This window comes from Nothobranchius furzeri, chromosome 4, assembly GCF_043380555.1.
Source record: "Nothobranchius furzeri strain GRZ-AD chromosome 4, NfurGRZ-RIMD1, whole genome shotgun sequence".
Lineage (NCBI taxonomy): Eukaryota > Metazoa > Chordata > Actinopteri > Cyprinodontiformes > Nothobranchiidae > Nothobranchius > Nothobranchius furzeri.
This window is the reverse complement of record NC_091744.1, coordinates 79201056-79217281: the sequence shown is the minus strand read 5'-3', so window position 1 is coordinate 79217281 and position 16226 is coordinate 79201056. Positions and strand designations below refer to the sequence as shown.

Below are 16226 nucleotides of genomic sequence, written 5' to 3'. Positions count from 1 at the left end.
CTAAACTGTGTTTTCCCAGCAGAACCTTTCAGAATGGTTGTCTGAAACCAACATAGAATGCATGAAGTCCATCTCAGTGATTTATTATTCATAAACTGGTGCACTGCGCTTCACAGTCTCGTACTGCGGTATGAGGTATGTTCACGGACCTAAAAGCTGCAGCTCAGAGAGCACTGTGGATTTGACGTTTGGCACGTTTCACAACAACTGGGATCTGGGTTTTGCTCAACAAAATTCACTAAAGTGCAACAAGAAAGTAGATTTTTAGTAATTTCTGTGAACTTTACCTGTGCATCACTGCCACCAATGTGAACCATTTGGTAACGTAAAGGGTACAACAGCTCCAGTGCCTGGTTGTAGTTACCCTGGTTGTACTCCATCATAGCTTTACACATTGGTATGCCGATGTTCTCAGCCATCTGATGTTGCTCATTGTCACCTGGTTTCCTGTAAAGGGAAGTCGCAGTTTAAAAAGTGATGTAATAATAAGAACAATAACAATAATAATAATAATAATAATGTAGTGGTTTAAAACTATTAGAATGAATTAAAAGCTGGAAGTGTTACTTCACTTTGTAGACTCACAGGTGCATTAAAACGGTTTTCTACTGATTTCAAAAGGGTTAAAACTAGGGTTGAGACTCGATTAAAAAAATTAACTAGAGGCTCTGTAATTAATTAATCTTAATTAATCACATTTCAAACAAATTTTAACATAGCGCCAAATCATGACAAGGGTCATCTAAAGGCACTTCACAAAGTAAACATTGCAATACAGGTCAATTCATTAAGCTAATCATTAAAATGTTTCCTATAGAAGGACCCCAGCTGATTGCATCAAGACACTGACTGGTGTCAGTGTCTTTACAGCAATCCTCATACAAAGCAAGCAGTGGAGAGGAAAACTCCCTTTTAACAGGAAGAAACCTCCAGGGGAACCTAAATGCTGTACACTGAACTGAACACTAGGTGGCAGCAGAGCACTGCTAATATATAGAGGTGTAGTGTAGAGTTCAGTGGAAGTTCTGCTGAGGGTTACAAGATGAATGCAGCATGTGTGCGTGTCCCTCCTGCTGTAATTCATATGGATAAAGTTACTGCCTGCCTGCTTTCTACCAACTACAAACATAACTTCTTCATGAAGAAAGATTTGTCACGATTCATTTGTGGTTTTAGTTGTGTTTGGAACACGTAAAAATTGTTTATATGGTCTTGCAGCCCAGGCTCTGCAGATTTGTTAAAATTGCATTTTGATGACATGTTGAGCATAAATTTCAATGCTACTTTTCTGCCCCAATTGGGAGTCGCTTGGGCTTAAGGGGTAAAACTTTAAATGCGTTACTTTTTCTAATTAATTCATTGTAATTAAAACATTAAATTCTCTCACCATGTAAAAACCTCTGAGAATAATAAACTCCAATCAATATTCATTATTTACAAATGAATATTACAAAAAAAAACACCAACATTAATAAAGGGTGACGTATTTTAAAACAGGTGCTGCTGAACACACCTGTTCGATTTTTACAAATCCAGCTAAGAAGAAAACGGCAAATTTAACTTACAAGTTGTATTAAGAATTTATGTGACTGAAAAGCATAAAGGCCTTTAGGGAATCCATTTTAATGGGCTATCTTTTATGGTTTACCTAAAACAATATGTTCAAACCCAGGCGATCTGTGGTAGGAGCCACAGCATCATTAGCATGACACTTCCATCGTGAGAGCAGAACATCTGCTGCAGAGAGAAGACCCCTCTCCCTCACAGAGCTAGGAGTTCTCTGTCAGACTGAATTTATTCTCTCTCTCTCTCTCTTATACACACTTCCAGCCTCCTCTTTTACATAATTCTTGTGCCGCTCTTATGTAAGGCCGACATAAGGGTTGAGGAGTTCAGTGAAGAGAAATGGCACAGAACTAACTTGGCCAATTCCTGGAGGCCCTCCAGCAAACGCCGAGCAGCCCCGCTCTCATCAGCTCCCAGCGACACCATGAGGAAGTGGAGGTCATTGAACAGCGTTACGTGGTCGTCGGTGTGAGGCTGGGTAACCTGGAGCAGCTCCCGCCAGCGATCTTTCACACACGCACCTGCAACACGGCAGAAAGGAAGTGGACCCCTCTTCAAAACTCAAGTTCTGCTAATGATCCTAATTTGTGGCACAAAACTTTTCAGAGTTAAATTAATGAAGGATAAAAGGCAAGATCATGTCACCTCATTAGCTCTTTTTGATTTAAGATTACAGTCTTAAATTAGGTGGTACAGCTCATTAGCAACAACAAAAACGTAGCAAATCTGATGATTTCCTGCGGTGTAAAGACATTTTATCATTTCCCAAGCCATTAGAAACCCCTCATCCTCCCGCCTATTGTTTCCTACCTTCCATTTCCAATCTGTAGAGCATCGAGCTGGCATCTACCATGTCCAGCATGGCTCCTGAGGCTTTGCAGCGTCTGAATACCTTGAATAAATACACAACAACCACATGGCGTTATTTACTGTGACTGAAGCATAAGTGGCTAAACATTTCTAAGCTCATGTTAAAGGGACTATAAGGAAGTTTGACAGCCAAAACATGTATAGAAATAATAAATGTCTTCTTCATACATTCTCCTGCAATGCCCTGGTCCTGTAGAATGAGCCCTGGCATTTTTACTGTGATTGCCTGTTTTTCTGTAAAATCACAGAAAGAGAGATGCTCGGGTCGAGCAGGCTGCTTCATGCGCGTTCACGCTCAGGCATCGCCCGTAGCATTTGCTATCCGTAGCTTTAGCAGCAGAGAGAGAGGCAGTGCCACTTTGTCGCTGTTCCTAACGCCTAGTGATGAACCTAGCTACATTTCTGAGGACCCTTAGCTACTTTCTTCTAGATATTTCCCGCAAATTAGCAACAAAATGGCCATTTTCGCTCCGAACCGTTCTTTGAACGTTGTTTTAGCTGTAATCAAGGATATAAATATTACAGATACCAAAGACGTCATTGGTGTTTTAGCTCACCTAGTTAGACGTCGGACTCTCGTGCAGAAAACCCGGATTCGATTCTGGATGTGAACATAGTTTATTTAGAGTTTCTTTTTTACATTAATGGTATGTTTTTTCACAGTAAGATGCCCAAATTTTTATTTGAGACTCGCCGAACGGCATTGAATTCACAGATAAAAAAGATGTGGGTTCAACTTTCATTTTGGAACAATTTTTCAAGCAAGGGAAGGGAATGATCTGAGCATGCAGGAGGACTGACCCATCTTAAACCTTTGTCAGCTGTGCTGAAGAGAAAGGTACAGAACCTAATTAATTTATTAATTAGCTGCGCGTTCTCCTGTCCCCCCCCCCCCCAACCCCCCCCCCCACACACACACACACACACACACACACACACACACACACGACTGTCTCAGCTGTTATTTTCTTTAAGGAGTGTGTACATACAGCATGCGTGCCTCGTGCACGAGCCTACTATTGAAGCTGCCGTTACGCTTTTGGCCTGAGGGGGCAATCACGAGCATAAAAATTCAAAACTCTGTAAAGCCCCTTTAACTTTGTGTAATGATTTCCATCAGTCAAAACGTTTTTGATGGTACCTCGTCTTTTTCTCCCCACACACTCTCACTGTTCTAGTTTTAGTGTTAAATTAAATCTAAATAAATAAAAAAAAATTAAACACCCGCTTTGGCACCGTGAAAAGGGCGTGGGCATGTTCTTTGGCTCCCACATCTTCAGACAACTCATTTCTATTTCCTCACACTTAACCCCCTTGACTCGAAACAAGCACAACACACGGCTTTCCGTCTGTTTTTGGCGCGCCCGTCACTCGAGCAGACTCGATGAGATTAGCACGCCACACAAGCTTTGATGCAAACTCTAAAAAGGAGCCAACCTGAGTGTCGTATATTTGCAAAGCAGCTTCGTGTTGCCCCTGCAGAGGACGAGACGGAGGAAGAGACAAACAAATTACTTCAGAGCTGAGACATAAGCAGGGCTGATAAATTGTTTATTTTTGCGCCGATGCAAACTCTAATTAATCTTACAGCATAATTAACTCCAGACTGAATTACCAATGGGAAATGATGAATACAAACTCCACAAACACTTCTACTGCTGACTATTAGCTTGACTGAATAAATCCATTATAATCCGTACCTTCTCAATGAAGTATAGAGCCCAGTGCCAATAATTGTGACTGGCCAGCATGTCGGACACCTGCAATTAAATGTCACATACTTTAACATCTTCTTTCAAGGCCAACTGAGTTTATATTGAGTTACTTCTGAACATTTGCATGGAAGCATCCTGCTAAATCATTACAAACAGTAGCACCTGCCAGTCTTTTTCTCTACCCTCCATGAACTTCAAGCCTTCGTCCAATTCAGCCTTCATCTCATAAACGTGAGCTACAGAGTGGACGGACCACGCGTCTTCTGGAGTCAAAGAAAGGCCCTGTACAGGAGAGGGGGTGTTAGATAAAAACTCATATTATTATTATTGAACTAATATTAATGTCTTGACTGTTAAACATCTGGTGCCTTATTAAACGTAGCTTCATCCTGTTGATAGATACCAGGCTCCAGTAGGTCTTACAGGACGACCTAGCCTCGGAACCGACCTTTATCAGTAAAACTCCTTTGAGAAAGTCTAGCAAGGGCTTTGTTGATTTAGGGTGCACCTGGAGAAAGTTTAGACTCCCTTTACAGCTTTCCCACCTGAGAGTCTAAGGAATGTCAAAATGTGTGTGCGTTAATCTTTGTGTGTGCTTAATAAATGCTTTCGGAAGGCGTCAGTCTGATGAGAGTGAACTGCAACCTTGTCTGGTGTGTATTCTTCCTCTCCACTTTGCAAAGTCTAAATTGATTGTTTATGATTGGTATTGTGTTGACTGGTTGATTACTACAACCCCCTGTGCTTTAAACTTTCCCTAAGGTAATCTTGGATTGATAAAATTACCCAACAGGGGGAAACAACAGTTGTGACACGGACATGTGGGGGGAAAAAAGCTTACAGGAGTGGTTGACACGTTTAATCAATACCCTTACTGTGTTCTCTAGTAGGAATGAATCATTCTTGGGGGGGGCGACATATTCTGGTGCACCACTTCTGGGACCTAACAGTTGCCCGCATCACAGTTGAGATTCAAACGGTCCTGATATTTGGACATCTCGACTCTGATTGGATAACAGCAACGCGACTCTACCACTGGCTTGCAACGTTGATGTTTTATCTCCACAAATACCACAAGCCTCGAGGAGCCTCTGCCGTGAGGTGGTAATGCTAATGTCTAAAACTTGGTCATTTATCCTCTGCCGTCAAGACAAACTTAAGGAATTTGGGTGTTATTTTTGACCAATCAATGTCTCTTGAAGGCCACTCAAAAACGTTGGTTCGAAACTGTTTTTATCACTTAAGAAATATCTCCAAACTGCGAAGGTTGGTGTCAAAACATGAACTTGAAATGGTTCTCCACACCTTCATCTCCTCCCGTCTAGATTACTGTAACACACTCTTCACATGTTTTAACAAAAAAAGACATTGACCGCCTTCAGTTGGTCCAGAAATCTGCAGCGAGGCTCCTAACTGGAGCAAACAGAATCACTCCTATTCTGACATATCTGCACTGGTTACCCGTTAACTTTAGAGTTCATTTTAGAATCTTGACTAGAACTTTCAGGGCTCTACATGGTCAAGCTCCTCCCTATATTACTGAACTGTTAAAGCCTTATGCTCCAACCTGAGTCCTCAGGTCCACCCACCAGAACCTTATAGAAGTTCCAAAGACCAGATATAAAAGTCGAGGTGATCGCTCCTTCCAGACTGTTGCACCCCGACTCTGGAATGATCTTCCTTTATCCTTACGCAGCACTGACAGTCTGGACACTTTTAAAAAACAGCTGCTTTTACCTAAACTTTTATTTTCTTATTTTTAACTCAATTTTTTTATCTTTCATCTGTTTATGTAATTTTAGAATTTTATGACATATTTTTCTGATGTTAATCTATTTCTGTTTTGAGATCATTACAATTTAATGACTTTGTTTTGATCTATGTGAAGCACTTTGTGATTCTATGTCTGTGATAAGTGCTATATAGATAAAATTGACTTACTAATGCTAACAGTGAACAGTAATTCACAGTGTGACAGAGATCTGTGAGGATTTTCAAGTCCTAGATTTTCACCGTCTGTTTTCTATCAGAAGCTAATGCAGGAGATAGGTGTAGGAGACTATTTTCATGTTCAGCCTGCATTAAAAACTCAGAGTGACTGATTATATTCAGAAACTACACATGAAAAATAACTACAATCTGAACTTCAAGATCCTATTTTTCATTCCAATGTTCCTCAATTTTTTTCTTCCAAGAGACTCTTGTATCACAGCTGCTCTATATGCATGAAGCGCTCAGCGGAGAAGAGCCTCAAAGTAACTTGAAAGACCGACACAACCAACCTGCAATAGACAAGCAAAAATAAACGCGACAGCAAAAAGAAAAATACTGCGAGCCAGAAGAGAAGCTCACCTCCAGGGCCACTTTCAAAGCCTGATCATAGTAGCGAGTCTCAAGGAGGCCAAAGGCATACTGTCCTTTCAAATAGCTGGTGGAGAAAGAAAAAACATGAATCTCTTTACAAACTGTAGGAAAACTTTTATTCAAATAGCGATTTCATGTAAAACAAAAAGCTCAGCTATAATATTATGTATTACCTGCATATCTGTTTGATGTATTGCAGATTTATTTCCCTACAATGCCACTCTGTAAATTACCGGATAAATCATTTTCTCCTGAGAGATAGTTCTTTATGTTCTGCAGAGGCTTTACTGTATGTAATGGTACATGACATTTTAGGAGTTGAAAGCAACACTTTTATTCTTGCGTACCGTAATTTGGTCTATGAGCGACTAAAAACACCCTGTTTGGCCCCCTGCGCATGTTGTATTTTAGTACCTGAACAAGGGCATGTGAGGTTTCCAGTAAGGAAGGACCCTGGCCACAGAGTCCCTCATCGGTATCTGGGCTCCCATGTAGAAGTATGCATCATGGGCAAATTTAAGAGCCAACATATCGGTGGGATGATCCATCAGTACATCTTCCCACACTTCACATGCTTTTAGAAAACTCCTACAAAAAATACAAGTCATTGTTAAAGATGCAAGAAAAGAAACACGGATGTCACTTTGATGTGTGAGGGAACGCCCATACAATGTAAGCAAAATGGAGGCTGAACATCAGAATGCACCAACGATGCAGCTCTAAACATGGTTTGGATCTAATCAAAAACAACCATTGTAACACAATAGGACCTAACAACTTTGATGACTCCCCAGGGGTAGGAAGGATGGGGTATTCATGAGTAGTTTCTGCTCGTTAAGCAACAACAGACAGTTACAGTTTATAAATTTGACGCTCCCATTTCCAGACAGATTTGACAAAGCTCCTTAGATGAAAAGCGAAACGTCTTCAAGAAACCAAGGAAGTCCAGTTGCCTTCATTTGAACCCCTCTAGAATACCATGAGAACCTTCACCAGCAAACCACAAAGGATACAGGATAAACTCATTCATTGCCATTGACGACTAAAGGCGTCATTTGCATTTTTTTTACTGTGTGGGCGCCGGAACGAGCCCTCGCGCCAAGAGAACAAACATCTCAGCTCTGAAGCCGATCTCCATCCGCATACGTCAGACATCACGTGATCAGGAAGCAGAAAATCCACGTGTCAGGAGATCGCTTTGGGCCGCTGCTGTAAAAAAAGATGAGACGCGAACCGGAAAAGCTTCTGCCGATCACAATTCAACAACGGATTATGAAAGAACGGACAACGCTCGAAACTCGTGGATTCTTCCTGATGTAAGAGGAGAGTCTCCGCTTTGTTTTGGTCATTTTGGCGTCGACATCATCCTAGCGCGCAAAGTTCTGTGACTCTTAAAAAAACGGTAAAAACGTCGAGAAACACTGGCAGCGAATGAGTTCATAGACGACTAATTTTAAAGACCAAGTTCACTAATTTTTTCCTAAACCTTTGGCGGTGGTGTCTACAATAACTGAATGCCTCGTGAGTTGATATCTGTGGGGGAAAAAGAAACTTGCACTCCTGTTTCAGGAACTACAAGTGAGCCAGGGCGGAGGGGAACGGGAGATGGCTAGTTTGAAGATATTCTGACATCTTGCCTCAGATTGGCTAAAGGCAATATGACTCTGCTACCGACTCGGTTCGCTTTGGAACGTTGATGTTTTACCTCCACAAATAACGCAAGCCCCGAAGGGTTCTGCTGTGTGATGGAGTTGCTAATGCTACCAGTTAGCTTCTATTAGCCGAGACCTGCTCTGCTCACTCCTGGAAGCTAAACCAACAACAGCCTTCCTCCTCACAAGCCAAGATGGGCGAGTCCATGAATCTCTTCTATGTGGTGTGTAATCATCACTGGCATTTTTAATCCAAGAGTTTCCCATTTTCTATATCCTATCTTCACGTTTAGACTGCACGTTAAACTTTTTCCCACACAGGTGAACCATTTCCCGTGAGCCACTGAAGCTCATCGGTTACAAACTGAGCCACAAATCGCCAAAGTTACACGTAAAAGTAAATCAGAACGTTTCTCTTTTAGAAAGAATAAAAAAGATTCAAACTGCACACATTTATAATAAACCATCTTACTCGAAAATGAAATGCATCATTTATCTGTGTACTGATTTCTGAACTGCTTTTAATTCTTGGTTTGTAAGTTAGACTTTTCTTATTTTATTTATGCACCTCAGCATGAAACTCATTTGCATTTCCCTTGCTTGCTGACAACTTTGGCAAACGAGAAGCTAAAACTGGGAGTTTTATACAGAAATACACCGAAAACACATTATTTCTATTTAAGTTATGCAAACCGACCTTATTCTGAAAATGAAAGCATAACATTCTAACTGTGCATGCATCGATTATCTGGAATGTAGATTTGAATTGTACTTGTTTAATCTATATTTCAGTTGACCATTAAAATATTTTCTTCTGTTTCTGTGTCTTTTTCAAAGGGATAAATAAGATCTCCCAAAGCTCTTCTTGATATTTTTTTTCTCTTACGAGCTCCTGTTTAGACAACTAGGACATGCTGCTTCTGGGTCTTACCCCCGTGAGAAGAGCTCTAGAGCTTTGACGTGAAGCTTTTCTCTGGGAGAGATGTCCTGGCTGCCGGCGAGCTCCACTGTTCGCCTCACGGCGCTGGACAGACGCTCGTTCAGACGGGGGCTGCTTGTTGTGGAAATCAGCTCCAGTCCAGTAACGATCACATGACCCATAACTGTGGCAACAATAAATACGATTTTTTTCTCAGAGCGGCACAATAGCTCACGTGTGGAAAGTACTCAGATGAACTTGGAAAAATGTTTTCAAGAAGTTACATCCAACCGTTCTGATGGTAAGGTTTAAACACACTAGATTATTTGTCAGGATATCCCCTCCAGCCTTTGATTAGTGGAAGTAAGTTAAACTAAACTTAAAGAGCAAGTCACCCCCAAATCAACTTTTTTTCTGACAAACGATATAAATGCGTGTCTAAACTTGTAGTCAATAGTTTTGCACTTTAGTGCATTTTAGTTCAAATTTAAATTTTCTGCCTAAAACTGTCAGTGTTGTGGCATTGTCAGGTAAAAACTCCGCACTGCATTTGAATTTAAATCTGCCATCGCTATTGGCTAAGAGGTAAGAACGTTAGCTGGTACCATATGATGTCACAATGTCGTTGTGAGCCTGTGTGCGTATTTGTTAGCGGCTCCGCCCTCTCGGTCTGCTAGGCAACAGCATTTGTTGCATTTTTCAAACAGGAAGTGGGAGTGGAGTAATACTCTGGTAGGGGGTGACTTGCTCTTTAAGGTGTGCCACAAACTCGGTCCATTAAATTCTTAACATCAGTCTGTTTTAACGTGTTTTTATTTATAAATAACACAGCCAAATCCAACCTGGGACCAGTAACGGATTTGAACTAGTGCAGCAGCCAAAACTTAAAAGGAGCACGTCCAGCGGGAGATATGTATGTATGTATATATATATATATATATATATATATATATATATATATATATATATATATATATATATATATATATATATATATACACATGTATATACACATGTATGTATGTATGTATATATTCTGGAATTCATTTGTTCAACTCCACAGTTTAGTTTAAAGATGTGAAACACTCATCAGTACAGTTGCAGTGGTATCTAGTAGGAATGAATGCCTTGTAAGTCATACTTGGGCGGCAAAACATGGCGGTGCAACATTTACAGGAACCAGAAGTTACCCACATTATCGCTGAGCATCAGATGGCAGGTTTTGGACTCTTATTTCTCATATTAGATTGGATAACAGCAACATGGATAACAGCAACATGACTCTACCACTGACTTGCAACGTTGATGTTTTATCTCCACAAATAACACAAGCCTGGAGGTGTTCTGCTGTGTGGTGGAGCTGCTAATGTTAACAGTTAGCTCCTACGAGCAGAGACGTTCTCTGCTGTTTCCTGAACGCTAAAACAACAACAAGTCTTCACTGTCGTGATTCAAGATGGGTGAGTCCATGAATGCTAAGTGACAGTGTGACGTAGATCTGTCAGGGTTTTCAAATCCTAGACTTTCACCATCAAGAACAGGGGTATTCAATTCCAGCTCTGGGGAGTCGGTATCCAGCACGTTTTGTCTTGAAATCTGGTTCAACACACCTGATTTCAATTAGCAGGTGATTAACAGGCTTCTGCAGAGCCCGATGAGCTGCTGCACAGGCAATTCAACCACTGAATCAAGTGTGCTGGAGCAGAGAAACCACTAAAACGTGTATACCGGCCCACCAAGCCCAGAATTGAATACCCCTGGTCTAGAAGCCAATGCAGGAGATAGGTGTAGGAGACTCATAGTGACCGATTATAATCAGAAATGTGATTTTAAAGATGTTTTTTTCCGTGTTCCACAGCTTCAATGCAGATTCCCCTCAATGAATATGGTCTCATAGTCTCAATGTCATTTACTAATGGAATTATTTCCTCATTTTGATCTGGAGAAAATTTAATCTGCACATAATCTCCCCCAGGATTTATAAAGTATTCTGATTCTACTATATTTATTGATTATGTTCACAGCCTCATTAATAGTAAATGTGAATTCATTAAATCACTTTCTTCTCTCAAGGAAAAATAAAACAGATCTAAGTTAATAAAGAAGCAGTCTGCATGTTTCCAGAAAAGCAAAATTACTAAAATAAACTATTTTTAATCAGTCTGCATGACAAAACCTTTCCTGTTGGGATAAATGTCGCAGTGCACATTGTAGGACCTTATTTAGAACTCTAATCTGAATCATGGAAGGAAAAATTAGTGGAAAATGCTGCTGCTGGAATCTTGACATTTCTCATGAGGATTACAATCTGCCATAAGAACTAAGTTGGTAAATTAAAGGTTAAAACAGAAATAATACCAAAGTCGGGGTCAGCTTTCTGGATAGCAGACATGCATCCTTCAATTCCTCCCAAGGTTTCATCATTTGTCCATTTGACATACTAGAAAACAAGCAAACTTAACACAAAGTTCTTTTGTATTGTTTCACGTGATTTTAGTGAACGGTTTCGCTACCTGGGTGAGGATAGCATCGTATAGTTTGCAGGCTTCGTTGCTGCTGCTGAACAGAGACAGACCCTCGTCTCTCCAGGCCTGCAGACATGGAAACAAACAGCTGGCCTTCAGCTCAGTCAGCTGACTCGTTCGTCGTGTTCGGCTCCAAAAGTCACCACCAGTTACTCTAAAATCCTTCATAAAGATTTTATTTCTTTGTTTTCTGGCAGCCACTCACCTGACAGTCCCTGAAGCTTAACGCCATCCTCGTTAGGTTGTTCGAACTTTTCCGAGTTTCTGTGCGGAATCTGAACCGGAAGCTGCGCGTCTTTTGGTCTGCTTTCAAAATAAGAGCATGGAGCCCATGCAGATTTTCATTGCTGCGTTGTGTTTTATATATTAAACACACACCTGCAACAGTTAATAGGTTTTTATTTATTAACTTTCCGCCTTTTCTTGTGTTGCTCAACACATTCAGGCCTATGAGCCAACTGAGTCTTTAGGCAGAAAAAAATCTCCTGACCACCTTAAAAAAAGGAGTCATTGATAAGAAAGCCTTGAAGAATCGAATGCATTATTTAACAACCTGAGTCAGCAGATAGTGGATCAAAGTTCGGTGGCTTCCTTATGTAAGTTTGGTGTTTATATCTGACCCATTTTACCGTTTACCTTATCTTTAGAGTCACCAACACAAAGCTGAACCTTTCTTTAGTTCTTTAGGTTTCATTGAAAACCAATTAGATAGTATTTACAATTTCTGGAACTTATTGTGAAAAAGTAATTGAACTTTAAAAAGGTTGTGAAACAACTGCAGTCTCATATTTGTGATGATTGTCAACTGGAGGCATGCCAAGCCTGGACCTGGACCAAGCCCCCACAATGCGGCTCAAAAATTGAGGCCAACCTGGAAGTACCAAAAATTGCAGTTCCACCCTCATCCGCTGGGGGCTGGTGTCAGAAGCGAGCAAATCCTCATTGACTCCCATGTTAAAAATACCAATTTCACAGCAGAAATAAACATGTTTACAGCCTGGTACCAAAACATATTTTTGGTCTAAATTATCTAGTTTACACTCATGACAACTCTGAGGGGGGTGAATTTTTTTCTCACTCTTCTGTTTAAGTGTATTAAAAGCCTAAAATTCTGTATAATTAATGAGCATCCGACCCACGTGACCACAGAGCTTGCTCCGTGGAAAGGCCTCAGTAGAATTTCGGTCTGGCTTGGAAACTGTTCCGGGATATTGAGTCTCTGTGTGTGTGTATTCTTTTTTGGGAATTTTTTGTGCAATTGTTGGACAAAATGAATTGCTGTGGCATTAATTGCACTAATAGAGCGTCCAAGGAGTCTCCACTTCATTTTTTTCGGTAAGTAAAATTATATTTATGTATTTTAGGTCACTGCCGAGCTGAGCTTAGATTTTAACATGTACTGTTTAACCATGAAATTTAAATGTAATAGGGTAAACCCAGTGCATTTAACACAATGCTGCACTTTAGAAAATGGGTTGAAATATAACATGTTGGTGGAGCTGGGTTCCGACTATCGGCTTGTGGAGCTCTCGGGAGACAGATGTTTTCCACCCTTATCCCCTCCCCGCAGCCCTGTCCATCTCTGTCTGATCGCGGCTTCTGTGTGCTGCGCGGGCTGCCGGCTTTCAGCAGCTTTCGGGAGACCTCTGTGTTCCACCCGGTTTTACCCAGCGGTCAGCCCAGCGTATCTCTGACTCAGAAGCTCTGGTGTTGTGCACAGTTAACTCCGGTTGTAGCTAGGTTGCTACCTCTGTTAGCTTAGCTCCCACCTCCACGTTAGCTTTGGGTTAGCTTCAGGTTAGCTTGACCGGGTGTCATCAGTTGATCCCAGCCTTACAGCCCCACCCTCAGCTCCACCTCTCTTCCATTGTCTGGGCTTGACGGAACCTGTGACACGGTCAAAATGGCGGTGGTGGGAACCTCTCATTTTGGCACAAAAACGTGTTATTGGAGCCTATGGAAACCCATTGTCCAATATTTACATGTCGATGACCTGTACCCCTCTTTGCAGAAATTTTGAAGAGTCAATGTTGACTCATAAAAAAAACAGAAACCTCCTCCTGAACAAATTATTAGTGAAGTAAGTTACGACTGAAATGAGTTAAATAATCACGAATGGTAAAATGAAACGTATTTCAGTGCACGGACATGTAAAAGAACAACTGCATTGTTTTATTGCCGCTTTCAGCGTACACCCAACACCCCAATATGCATCTTAGCTACATGAAGCATTTACAAGTTGTGTCAACAGAACACTTTAAAAATTAGGATTCATTTTTCTTTACATATAATACACTTTGCACACGTTAATAAATATCAGTACAATCAAGTCAAACTTTGTCACACACCATCTAAAACAGCCTTCACAATTATGTAACTTTTATCCACATCTCAGATCAGGATATAAATATAGCCTTTTGGATTTATACAGTTGCCGCCCCCCCCAATAAAACTAAAGATGTTCAGATTGGACTCCCTGCTGGATAACCTGTATTGTTTGATGCAAGTTGCAGAATAAACCCTTTTGCATTCCTTTAACGTGTTTAAATAATCTGCATTTGCTTATGGACCTGCTGTTCAGAGTTCTGTTGGATCATAAAATAAAATAAAAAACGAGTAGAGAACAAAACTCAAAAGGTATCATGTCCTGCGATAGTTACCCTGCATCGGTGTGCACTGCTGACACCAGCTGAGAACATCCATCCATCCATTGTCTGAACACGCTTGTCCATGTAGGGTGTGTGTGTGTGCGGGGTGGGGGGGGTGGGGGTGGGGGGGGGGGGGGGGGGGGGGGGGGCTGGTGCCTATCTCCAGTGGTTAATGGGCAATCAGGCAGGGTACACCCTGGACAGAGAGCCAGTCCATCGCAGGGCAACACACACACACACACACACACACACACACACACACACACACACACACACACACACACACCTAGGGACAATTTGGACAGACCAATCAACCTAACAGTCATGTTTTTGGACTGTGGGAGGAAGCCGGAGTACCCGAAGAGAACCTGAGAACATCATATGGTTATGTGAGCTTCACTGATCTCCCATTGGAAACAATGTTAATACTGTTCTTTATAAGATGTCGTCCCCCCCCCCCACACACACACACGACCACCACCAGTTGCATTGGCTCTAGAACAGGAACTGATACAACCAAGGGTTTGTAAACATTAGCTGTCAGTTTGATGTACAGTAAACGGCATCTCACAGAGAGGCCCGGCATCATCAAGTCCGGCGAAACGCTTCACGTGTCAAGTGGTTCTGCTGTACGTGCCTGCTGCGGTCTGTACTGACACGCCGTGGCTTAGGAGTGCACGAGGGTATGAACGGGATCTGGGCACTCTCCTGTGAATGCATGAAAAATAAATCATCCGTTAAAAGCAAACAAAAAGATAAAAACACGCGTGACCTTGACGGATTCTTAGTGTTGACTCTCTGGACTCGACAGGGACACATTTAGAAATGAAGAAAGCCTTTCAGGGCAATAATGTTTGTGGTTCATTAGGATGCTAAACTCTTCAGCAGAAGACGGAAAAGTCTGACCTTTTCACATACCTTCACATCAGTCCTACGTGGATAACCTTCGATGTTGCTTGCTTTACACAACTAGACACAAAATAAACAGTTTTCTTTACATCAGCAGGACTGATTTGCATTCTTCCCTTTACACGTTCTCCCAGCAGCCCCTCGGCTTGAAAGGATCCACTTCAGGGCTGGGGAGATAAAGTTGTGAATATGTCCTCTCCTCTCCTCCCACACAGAGGGAGAGGAGCAAAACTGCAACGTGATTAACTCGGACTGCCTTTAGGCAGTGGATATGTAAACGCTGCAGACTGCTTCAGTGTCAGAGGCAGCCACGGTGCGTGCGCGCGTGCGTGTGTGTGTGTGTGTGAGAAGGAAGAATATTTACACATTCACTGCTGTAGGTGTGATGGTTTTAGACCAAATGCTTGCATCCCTGTTTAGAAGACAAGTAATAAAAAGACATAAGTGCGAGGCAGATGATGCCTTTGAGAAGAAAACCCCGGGAGCAGCCGTGTTGCTCCCATTAGGCCCAGTTCAGGTTGAATCCTTTGGAGAGCATCACAGCTTCCAGGTCTTTATCTTCCTCCTTTTCTCGAAGTCTTTGTTCCTCCAGGAGGGCAACGAGGGCGTCGCGCTGCTCCACCACCTCCAACATCTCGCTCAGGATCTGCTTTTCCTGAGCAAGCTCCTTCTCGCTTTTCAGATGGTCTGAGGAAAGCAGTAAACAAAGTCGCAGATCAGAACAACTGCACCGATTTCTGATTCAACGTAGTCTGGATAATAAAGCTTTCGGAAGAACGTTCACCTTCCACGGCCATCCGCTCCCTGAGCTCCTGCTGCAGCCGACTCTGACGATCCTCCAGCTCCAGCTCTCTGGCGCTTCAGACACACACAGGAAAAAAAAAAAGCTTTCAACATCAATGCATCTCACATGTGTTTATTCATCCGTGGAAAAAAAAGTTCAATAAACAAATATTAGCTCTAAAATAGAAAAATCTAAGCAGCTGATCAGAGAGAATTTAACACGAGGCAACAGAAGATCGTGTATTGATTTTATAGAATGGAATAAATAAGCGGTA

At 41.7% G+C, this 16226-nt stretch overlaps 2 protein-coding genes across 14 annotated transcripts in view; both read right to left on the bottom strand.

Annotated features, from left to right (window-relative positions):
- Positions 1 to 14377, bottom strand: part of ttc38 (tetratricopeptide repeat domain 38) — an 89773-nt gene extending 75396 nt beyond the window's left edge. For all 5 annotated transcript variants that reach the window (XM_070550467.1, XM_070550464.1, XM_070550465.1 and 2 more), the window contains exons 1-12: positions 11817 to 14377; positions 11600 to 11677; positions 11445 to 11526; positions 9099 to 9270; positions 6930 to 7103; positions 6504 to 6579; positions 4314 to 4433; positions 4137 to 4196; positions 3874 to 3912; positions 2377 to 2458; positions 1922 to 2087; positions 288 to 447 (exon numbers count right to left, since the gene is read on the bottom strand). In XM_070550467.1, coding sequence (XP_070406568.1) covers positions 288 to 447; positions 1922 to 2087; positions 2377 to 2458; positions 3874 to 3912; positions 4137 to 4196; positions 4314 to 4433; positions 6504 to 6579; positions 6930 to 7103; positions 9099 to 9270; positions 11445 to 11526; positions 11600 to 11677; positions 11817 to 11843 — 1236 coding nt within the window. In that variant the 5' untranslated portion in view covers positions 11844 to 14377. The remainder of the gene's footprint in view (positions 1 to 287; positions 448 to 1921; positions 2088 to 2376; positions 2459 to 3873; positions 3913 to 4136; positions 4197 to 4313; positions 4434 to 6503; positions 6580 to 6929; positions 7104 to 9098; positions 9271 to 11444; positions 11527 to 11599; positions 11678 to 11816) is intronic.
- Positions 14378 to 14967: 590 nt separating this feature from the next.
- The window catches only part of mical3a (microtubule associated monooxygenase, calponin and LIM domain containing 3a), a 124301-nt gene continuing 123042 nt past the window's right edge, over positions 14968 to 16226 (bottom strand). For all 9 annotated transcript variants that reach the window (XM_070550462.1, XM_070550454.1, XM_070550455.1 and 6 more), the window contains 2 exons: positions 15953 to 16026; positions 14968 to 15855 (listed from right to left, as the gene is read on the bottom strand). In XM_070550462.1, coding sequence (XP_070406563.1) covers positions 15671 to 15855; positions 15953 to 16026 — 259 coding nt within the window. In that variant the 3' untranslated portion in view covers positions 14968 to 15670. The remainder of the gene's footprint in view (positions 15856 to 15952; positions 16027 to 16226) is intronic.